We start from the raw sequence: 10,493 nt of genomic DNA on the forward strand, positions 1-10,493 counted from the left end.
TAAAGCAACAAACGTAGCTGATACTGAGGATTCTGGGTACAATTCTATCCAATAAATGTACTTAACAATTAAACTTCTGCAAAAATTTCTTTTACGAAATTGACCTCCACTGTAGCAAGCAAAAGCTGAAAAATGTTACATGCGCTGTGTAATATTTTCACCTTACTGTTTTTTGTTCTTCAGAATATATCAACACCATTTCACAAAACTATTTACGAGATCAAATTAGCAATGACGTACAACAAAAAAATATAAACCGGTATATATATATATATATATATATATATATACACAAAATCATAAATGCAGGATGTATGCATAAATATTTCATCTTTATTGATTGCATCTGAAGGTTCAGATTTTTGAGGAGCCGTAAAAGCAGTAAAGTGAATGAAATCTAAAAAAGACAAAAATAAGTTTTGGTTGCATTTGTGGACACAATGCCATGACAGTAAAAGCTACGGGTGCTCTGAGAGAGAAATATGTAGGTCAATTGTAATAAATCTCAACCTCTGTTTCCAGTACAACTGGGATAATGGAGATCCTGTGATAAGCAGCTTTGAGGAGCAAAAGTCCTGAACAATATAATAACTAAATCACTTTTGCTTAAAAAAATAAAAAACAAAAAGTAAAAACATTTTGTTTCATCTCGTCATTATTATTGCATTTATTTAATTGTCCCAATACAATGATTTCAAAGAAAATATAATTCATAATGATTCATATTACGTACATTTTCCACACACTGTAAAGAAATAAAACCCGTGGAAAACCTAAAAGCACAAAATACACGTTTCAAGCCAATCTAAGTGAGAGGAAAGGTAAGGGGAAGGAGTTTGGCGTATACTTCCAATATTTTTTTCCTAGCCATCACCGCTACACACCTATAGGTTCACCTTAAAAGGATCCTCAGAGCATGTAAGTATTTGATGGCATTGATTACTTGTCACAGATGTACAGGCCTAGGAACACACACACTACACAGATGTAGCTGTAGTAAATCATATTATAAATAGGTTTAACCATTGCAGCTATGGAAGATAACTCTGGAAATATTCCCTTTTCCTTCTGTTAGTAAACAGCATAACCAGTTCTACACCTACAGCTAGTATTAAAGTTTTATCGAATAAAGCATGTGAGGTCCTATGGCAGGACAGTTTAATGTTAAAATCCAGAGATTTACAATAACGTTTCAGCTTCTGAGAAAGTAGTATATTCCCAGAAACCGCCACTAATTCCTACCTACAACGTAATGTAAATTGCACCTTGATCAAACTAAATTTTCTTAGCAAATCGTTTCCTCTAAAATATCCCATCCACTGACTGAACATCTACGACTTACACATCCAATGGTGATTAGTGAAAAGGTAGGGGGGTCCAGAGCTGTCGGGACAACACCTTCCGACAAAAATGCTTTAGGGGTCAGGGTCCGCAGGAATATACCCATGTATATTTTGTGTCATCGTATGTGTCTTATTTCCCAAACTCGAACCATACAGCTATATACCTATAGAGTTATACAGTCCAAAAATTATCAGGGCAAAATAAGTGTATATTTTTAACATATTGCAGAAAACGTTAACAAAAAAACCCCAGATGTTAAAAAAGCAATTAAAACCGTGTTGCTCAGGTTGAAAGAAAAGAAATAACTAGTTACATTCCTCCAATTACAATCTGAAAGTATAGTGGAGAAAAGGTAGAAGATACGATAGTGCCCAAACACATCCTGATGTGTAACAAGCTTGAAAAATGAAATAAGACAAAAAAAGGCGGCATATGAATGAATGTAAAAATTCCTTAAACCCCCACCTACAAAAAAGAAGTCACAATATAGAATAGAGACTGGGCCAGGACAAGCCCGAGCTAAATGCATCATGCAGACTTTTTACCCAGTCCTCATAGGATAATACAGAGCGGCGAGGGTTAACCAGTGCTGGAATCCTATACTGGAGAGCAGCCTCCAACATTCCAGTGGGCCCAGTAACCACAACAAGCCAGCCTTTGTCCTAGCTCCCCTCACACAGCAGCAGGAGCAGCAGCCTGGAGATTTACCCCAGGTAATGGTACCACTATGGGGCTGCTGGCACCTGAACTAATGGGGGCGCAGTACAACTGAGTTTGGATGAACCTTTCCATGCTGTTCATGGTTTGAAAAATATTTAGAATTGAGAGTCCTCAGTGGATACCTTTTAATGGCTACTGAAAATCGTTCATGGTTTGAATCATTTTAGGTAGAGAAAAAAGTCACCAGTGTGTACAGTGGTCCTGTGTTATCTCACAAGTATTACTACATGTCGTACAGCGGATTTACAACGCAGTATGACTGTATATAAAGTGTGCACCCTGGGGCCATGACACCTTACACTGCCCCCCAAGTGAGGAAACTGCTGCACAAAACTGACTGCAGACCCTGTGTAATGTGACTGGACAAGAAGCCCTGCCCCAGTCTGCAGAGCCCTCTCTCCCTGTGCTGCCCCCTGTCTGCAGAGCCACTGTCTCCCCCCCAGTCTGCAGAGCCCCTCTCCCCTGTGCTGCCCCCAGTCTGCAGAGCCCCTCTCCCCTGTGCTGCCCCCAGTCTACAGAGCCCTCTCTCCCTGTGCTGCCCCCAGTCTGCAGAGCCCTCTCTCCCTGTGCTGCCCCCAGTCTGCAGAGCCCTCTCCCCGTGCTGCCCCCAGTCTGCAGAGCACTCTCTACTTGTGCTGCCCCAGTCTGCAGAGTCCTCTCTCCTTGTGCTGCCCCCAGTCTGCAAAGCCCTTCTACCGGTGCTGCCCCCAGTCTGCAGAGCCCCTCTCCCTGTGCTACCCCCAGTCTGCAGAGCCCTCTCTCCCTGTGCTGCCCCCAGTCTACAGAGCCCTCTCCCCTTGCTGCCCCCAGTCTGCAGAGCCCCTCTCCCTGTGCTGCCCCCAGTCTGCAGAGCCCTCTCCCCGTGCTGCCGCCAGTCTGCAGAGCCCTCTCTGCTTGTGCTGCCCCAGTCTGCAGAGTCCTCTCTCCTTGTGCTGCCCCCAGTCTGCAAAGCCCTTCTACTTGTGCTGCCCCCAGTCTGCAGAGCCCCTCTCCCTGTGCTACCCCCAGTCTGCAGAGCCCTCTCTCCCTGTGCTGCCCCCAGTCTACAGAGCCCTCTCCACTTGCTGCCCCCAGTCTGCAGAGCCCCTCTCCCCTGTGCTGCCCTCAGTCTGCAGAGCCCCTCTCCTCTGTGCTGCCACCAGTCTGCAGAGCCCCTCTCCCCTGTGCTGCCCTCAGTCTGCAGAGCCCCTCTCCCCCGTGCTGAACCCAGTCTGCAGAGCCCCTTTCCCCTGTGCTGCCCTCAGTCTGCAGAGCCCCTCTCCCCCGTGCTGAACCCAGTCTGCAGAGCCCCTTTCCCCTGTGCTGCCCTCAGTCTGCAGAGCCCCTCTCCCCCGTGCTGAACCCAGTCTGCAGAGCCCCTCTCCCCTGTGCTGCCCCCAGTCTGCAGAGCCCTCTCCCCTGTGCTGCCCCCAGTCTGCAGAGCCCTCTCTCCCTGTGCTGCCCCCAGTCTGCAGAGCCCTCTCTCCCTGTGCTGCCCCCAGTCTGCAGAGGCCTCTCTCCCTGTGCTGCCCCCAGTCTGCAGAGGCCTCTTCCCGTGCTGCCCCCAGTCTGCAGAGCCCTCTCTACTTGTGCTGCCCCAGTCTGCAGAGTCCTCTCTCCCTGTGCTACCCCCAGTCTGCAAAGCCCTTCTACTTGTGCTGCCCCCAGTCTGCAGAGCCCCTCTCCCCTGTGCTGCCCTCAGTCTGCAGAGCCCCTCTCCCCCGTGCTGAACCCAGTCTGCAGAGCCCCTTTCCCCTGTGCTGCCCCCAGTCTGCAGAGCCCCTCTCCCGTGCTGCCCCCAGTCTGCAGAGCCCCTCACCCCTGTGCTGCCCCAAGTCTGCAGAACCCCTCTCCCCTGTGCTGCCCCCAGTCTGCAGAGCCCTTCTCCCCTGTGCTGCCCCCAGTCTGCAGAGCCCCTCTCCCTTGTGCTGCCCTCAGTCTGCAGAGCCCCTTTCCCCTGTGCTGCCCCCAGTCTGCAGAGCCCCTCTCTCCCGTGCTGAACCCAGTCTGCAGAGCACCTCTCCTCTGTGCTGTCGCCAGTCTGCAGAGCCCCTCTCCTCTGTGCTGCCACCAGTCTGCAGAGCCCCTCTCCCCTGTGCTGCCCTCAGTCTGCAGAGCCCCTCTCCCCGGTGCTGAACCCAGTCTGCAGAGCCCCTCTCCCCTGTGCTGCCCTCAGTCTGCAGAGCCCCTCTCCCCCGTGCTGAACCCAGTCTGCAGAGCCCCTTTCCCCTGTGCTGCCCCCAGTCTGCAGAGCCCCTCTCCTGTGCTGCCCCCAGTCTGCAGAGCCCCTCACCCCTGTGCTGCCCCAAGTCTGCAGAACCCCTCTCCCCTGTGCTGCCCCCAGTCTGCAGAGCCCTTCTCCCCTGTGCTGCCCCCAGTCTGCAGAGCCCCTTTCCCCTGTGCTGCCCCCAGTCTGCAGAGCCCCTCTCTCCCGTGCTAAACCCAGTCTGCAGAGCCCCTCTCCTCTGTGCTGTCGCCAGTCTGCAGAGCCCCTCTCCCCTGTGCTGCCCTCAGTCTGCAGAGCCCCTCTCCCCCGTGCTGAACCCAGTCTGCAGAGCCCCTCTCCTCTGTGCTGTTGCCAGTCTGCAGAGCCCCTTTCCCCTGTGCTACCCCCAGTCTGCAGAGCCCCTCTCCCGTGCTGCCCCCAGTCTGCAGAGCCCCTCACCCCTGTGCTGCCCCAAGTCTGCAGAGCCCCTCTCCCCTGTGCTGCCCCAGTCTGCAGAGCCCTTCTCCCCCGTGCTGAACCCAGTCTGCAGAGCCCCTCTCCTCTGTGCTGTTGCCAGTCTGCAGAGCCCCTTTCCCCTGTGCTGCCCCCAGTCTGCAGAGCCCCTCTCCCGTGCTGCCCCCAGTCTGCAGAGCCCCTCACCCCTGTGCTGCCCCAAGTCTGCAGAGCCCCTCTCCCCTGTGCTGCCCCAGTCTGCAGAGCCCCTCTCCCCTGTGCTGCCCCGTCTGCAGAGCCCCTCTCCCCCATGTTGCCCCAGTCTGCAGAGCTGCTGTCTCTGCTGTGCTTGCCCCGCTATACAGCGCCGTGCTCGCCCTTACTCTGCCCTCCCATAGTGTAGTGCCGCTCTCTCTTCAGTGCTGCCCCTGCTCTACAGCGCCGCGGTCTCTCCATTCAGTTCAGTGCTCTTCAGTGCTGCCCCTGCTCTCCCCTCCCATAATACAGCGCCGCTCTCTCATGCTCTGCCCTCCCATAGTGCTGCGCCGCCGCTCTCCCATTGTGGTGCCTCTCCACACTACTACTGCCTCTCACTACATTGTGCTCACTCCCGTGTCCCCTCACATGTATTTCGTCCGCTACCTCACTCTCGTGCTCCCCCTCACTAGTAGCAGCGCCGCTGTCTCACTCCCTGTCCCGTGCTCCCCCTCACTAGTAGCAGCGCCGCTGCCTCACTCCCGTGTCCCCCCGCACTTGTTGTTGCGCCGCTACCTCACTCCCGTGTCCCCCTCTATAGTAGCAGCGCTGCTACCTCACTCCCGTGTCCCCCTCACTTGTAGTTGCGCCGCTACCTCACTCCCGTGTCCCTCCTCACTAGTAGCAGCGCCGCTACCTCACTCCCGTGCTCCCCCTCTATAGTAGCAGCGCCGCTGCCTCACTCCCGTGTCCCCCTCACTTGTAGTTGCGCCGCTGCCTCACTCCCGTGTCCCCCCTCTATAGTAGCAGCGCCGCTACCTCACTCCAGTGTCCCCCCACACTTGTAGTTACGCCGCTATCTCACTCCCGTGTCCCCCCACACTTGTAGTTACGCCGCTACCTCACTCCCGTGTCCCCCCACACTTGTAGTTACGCCGCTACCTCACTCCCGTGTCCCCCCACACTTGTAGTTACGCCGCTACCTCACTCCCGTGTCCCCCCTCACTTATAGTTGCGCCGCCGCCGCTAGTTCCCACACATTTCCCGCCGCAGCCCCGGCAGTCACGTGAGCAGCGCCTGACTCCGCACATTCCAGCACACTTCTTCTCCGCGGTCGATAAAGTTTCCAGTAATAACACTGCCCCGTTATCCGCTCGCACTGGCGGCAGCGCCGTGACCGAGGCTCCGCGCTCCTCAGAGGAGGCTGGGAAACATGGCAGCTAGTACAGTGTGACACAAAGTTTACCACAGGATAACTACAAGCCGGTCCGTGGGGCACGGGCAGCGGCTGCGCTCCGGCACTTCATGGGGACGTGGTCCTCTCCCGGCCCCGCGAGCCTGTGTGGACGAATAGGGCGGGGGGTTAGAGCAGCAGTGACGCCGCCGGGCTTCTCCACGGTCACAGCACAAGGAGCGGCGCTTTGTCTCTTACCTTTCAGTGATCTTGGCTTCGCTTGCTTGCGGCGAGACATCCTAAAAGCAAACAGCTGAAGTTGTTCAATGTCAGCCCGTTACACAACTACAAGGCAACACTACAACACGGAGGGTGCTCCCTACAGCCAGGACGGTGCTCGTCCTCCCCGTCCTCCAGCCTCCCTGTGCTCTCTGTGCCCTAGGCGCCGGCCGGCAAAACTTCAAGAGTAGGAAAAAAAGCCAGAGATTTCTAAATGTCTAGTTTTATTGAGTGGTGAAAAGGGGAGCGATGAATTCTAGGACCGTCCGAGGGGGAAAAACAGTGCGAAAGTCAGCAACAGCAAAAAGGAGCAAAACCAGGGAAAAATAACAGGCGACTAAAGTGTTCCCTGCCCTCCCTGCAGTGCGGATCGCCGCTTATTTCTGATGATTATTCCTATTATTATTTGCTTCTGGTGTCATGGGGGAGGGGGGCTTGTTTTGGGGGGCTGCTGTATATATATAATTTGGGGGGTGGAGGGTTAGGGATCTCTTCTCGCAGGATGCCTGGGATCCCGGTATAAGGAGCTGGATGAGCTCCTTGTCTCTGGGAAGAAAAAAGTCTACGCCTGGCTCGAGGAGAGGAGAGCAGAGAGAAGGAGATGTGTGCTGCTGCTGCTGCTGCTGCTGCTGCGTGCTCCCTCCTCATCACAAACCTGCAAGGTCTTGGACTGCGCTGTCGCTCCGGTAGTCCACATAATAATGGAAAATAGAAGCAAGGCCCCTAAAGCCATCAGGATGGCTCCAGAGGGGGCCCCTAACCCGCAGGGACTCGCTCTGTACGTAATCACTGAGGAAATCATTGTCAGCCTGCCTGCACTCACACACAGACAGAGGGGCATGATTAAAAGCCGAGGGGGACTCAGCCAAGACGTGGACTGGACGCCAAGCAGCTACTCAGACCTGGATCAGGAGCCTCTGCAGGAGGAGCGGGGAACAGGATGGAGGCAGAGAGACCATAGCAGCAGCACACACACACACTGACACACACACACACTGACACACACACACACACACACAGCACCCCCTCCCTCCTCACTGCCTGCTGCTGATACACACGGACTCTTCCCTCACTGTGGAGGAGAAGCAGGAAGGTCCCTCTCCTGGCTGAAGCCATGTACAGAGCCACAGCTCTGACTTCTCTCATTGTCTCCTCTTTTATGCCCAATCCCCCAGTACCTTATCTTATACATTGTTTCAATAACTGAAGGAAAGAAAGCCAAATATTATTATATTGTTTTCACTTTCTTATCATGTTAAATAATGAGAAGAAAAGACATCCCCCCCAGACAATTCTTTTGTATCTAGGTACAGAGCTTTGTAGCTTTGTCATTTTGGTGACATTTTTCTCCAAATGTTATATTTTGCTACAGGTAGGAGACTTTATTTCTAAAAATGTTGGCAACTGTGATATGTATTGGACAGTTACACACATCACATATGCACACTCATACACAAGGGGTGCCAGCTTGAATGTTTATTTTATCTGAACAACTTATCAAGAAATCACAGACAAAATATTTTATGGACACATTGGAAAACCATGATAAATCTTTATGATTATATGTGATACATGTGAACAGCCCATGATACTGATATGAAGACATCAGCTGCATTAACTGTAAACTATAAAATGATCTGTTTCTTCAACTTCAAAAAAATCACGTACACCTTACATTTTTTTACTGATGGGACAAAAAAGTGCCTTAATCTTACTGAGTGTCTTGGAATTTTTGGATGGTTGGCAACCCAGACGCACACCACACAGACACATACACACAGACACACAACACACATACACACCACACAAACACATACACACAACACACATACACACCACACATATACACAGACACATACACACCACACATAGGGAAACATACACACACCACACAGACACACACCACACATACACAGGGAAACATACACACCACACATACAACACACATACACACAACACACATACACACCACACATACACAGACACATACACACCACACATACACAGGGAAACATACACACCACACATACAACACACATACACAGGGAAATATGCACACCACACATACACAGGGAAACATACACACCACACATACAACACACATACACACAACACACATACACACCACACATACACAGACACATACACACCACACATACACAGGGAAACATACACACCACACATACAACACACATACACAGGGAAATATACACACATACACACCACATATATACACAGACACATACACAGGGACACATACCACACATACAACACACATACACACCACACATATACACAGACACATACACACCACACATACACAGGGACACAGACACACAGTGCTCTCTTTTACATAGTGTATTCTTTTATTACATAGTCCACTTTCTTGCTAGATATAAAATGACTGCTGATGGAGGAGCCGGTGACCAGACTACCAGTCCATCAGCTCCTCCATTAGAAAAGAAGGTTTCCAATGCTCCATCAGCCATCATTGTATTATACAGCTAACAAGACAGGACGGTATCTAATAAAAAAACAGGGCTCTATAAAATCCAATATGTAAGGGACGGTGCTATGCATAACAAGAGAGGGCACTGTATAATAAGTGATGGCAATATGCATAATAAAGGAAACTATGTAATATATACATGTATGTGTGTGTGGCGCTATATATATATATATATATATATATATATATATATATAGTATACAGTGGGGCAAAAAAGTATTTAGTCAGTCAGCAATAGTGCAAGTTCCACCACTTAAAAAGATGAGAGGCGTCTGTAATTTACATCATAGGTAGACCTTAACTATGGGAGACAAACTGAGAAAAAAAAATCCAGAAAATCACATTGTCTGTTTTTTTTATCATTTTATTTGCATATTATGGTGGAAAATAAGTATTTGGTCAGAAACAAACAATCAAGATTTCTGGCTCTCACAGACCTGTAAATTCTTTTTTAAGAGTCTCCTCTTTCCTCCACTCATTACCTGTAGTAATGGCACCTGTTTAAACTTGTTATCAGTATAAAAAGACACCTGTGCACACCCTCAAACAGTCTGACTCCAAACTCCACTATGGTGAAGACCAAAGAGCTGTCAAAGGACACCAGAAACAAAATTGTAGCCCTGCACCAGGCTGGGAAGACTGAATCTGCAATAGCCAACCAGCTTGGAGTGAAGAAATCATCAGTGGGAGCAATAATTAGAAAATGGAAGACATACAAGACCACTGATAATCTCCCTCGATCTGGGGCTCCACGCAAAATCCCTCCCCGTGGGGTCAGAATGATCACAAGAACGGTGAGCAAAAATCCCAGAACCACGCGGGGGTCCTAGTGAATGAACTGCAGAGAGCTGGGACCAATGTAACAAGGCCTACCATAAGTAACACACTACGCCACCATGGACTCAGATCCTGCAGTGCCAGACGTGTCCCACTGCTTAAGCCAGTACATGTCCGGGCCCGTCTGAAGTTTGCTAGAGAGCATTTGGATGATCCAGAGGAGTTTTGGGAGAATGTCCTATGGTCTGATGAAACCAAACTGGAACTGTTTGGTAGAAACACAACTTGTCGTGTTTGGAGGAAAAAGAATACTGAGTTGCATCCATCAAACACCATACCTACTGTAAAGCATGGTGGTGGAAACATCATGCTTTGGGGCTGTTTCTCTGCAAAGGGGCCAGGACGACTGATCCGGGTACATGAAAGAATGAATGGGGCCATATATCGTGAGATTTTGAGTGCAAACCTCCTTCCATCAGCAAGGGCATTGAAGATGAAACGTGGCTGGGTCTTTCAACATGACAATGATCCAAAGCACACCGCCAGGGCAAGAAGGAGTGGCTTCGTAAGAAGCATTTCAAGGTCCTGGAGTGGCCTAGCCAGTCTCCAGATCTCAACCCTATAGAAAACCTTTGGAGGGAGTTGAAAGTCCGTGTTGCCAAGCGAAAAGCCAAAAACATCACTGCTCTAGAGGAGATCTGCATGGAGGAATGGGCCAACATACCCACAACAGTGTGTGGCAACCTTGTGAAGACTTACAGAAAACGTTTGACCTCCGTCATTGCCAACAAAGAATATATTACAAAGTATTGAGATAAAATTTTGTTTCTGACCAAATACTTATTTTCCACCATAAT

General features: G+C 50.4%; 1 protein-coding gene across 6 annotated transcripts in view; it reads right to left on the reverse strand.

Moving 5' to 3' along the window:
- Window positions 1–7,369, reverse strand: part of ZNF521 (zinc finger protein 521) — a 527,781-nt gene extending 520,412 nt beyond the window's left edge. For 2 of the 6 annotated variants that reach the window (XM_069731223.1, XM_069731221.1), the window contains exons 1-2: window positions 7,006–7,167; window positions 6,330–6,370 (exon numbers count right to left, since the gene is read on the reverse strand). In XM_069731223.1, the coding sequence (XP_069587324.1) occupies window positions 6,330–6,369 (40 nt within the window). In that variant the 5' untranslated portion in view covers window position 6,370; window positions 7,006–7,167. Of the gene's footprint in view, window positions 1–6,329; window positions 6,371–7,005; window positions 7,186–7,252 lie in introns of those variants that run through there. The other 4 variants (XM_069731227.1, XM_069731225.1, XM_069731222.1 and 1 more) reach the window with 3 other exon arrangements.
- Window positions 7,370–10,493: the final 3,124 nt, after the last annotated feature.

This window comes from Ranitomeya imitator, chromosome 6 (genome assembly GCF_032444005.1).
Source record: "Ranitomeya imitator isolate aRanImi1 chromosome 6, aRanImi1.pri, whole genome shotgun sequence".
Taxonomy (NCBI): domain Eukaryota; kingdom Metazoa; phylum Chordata; class Amphibia; order Anura; family Dendrobatidae; genus Ranitomeya; species Ranitomeya imitator.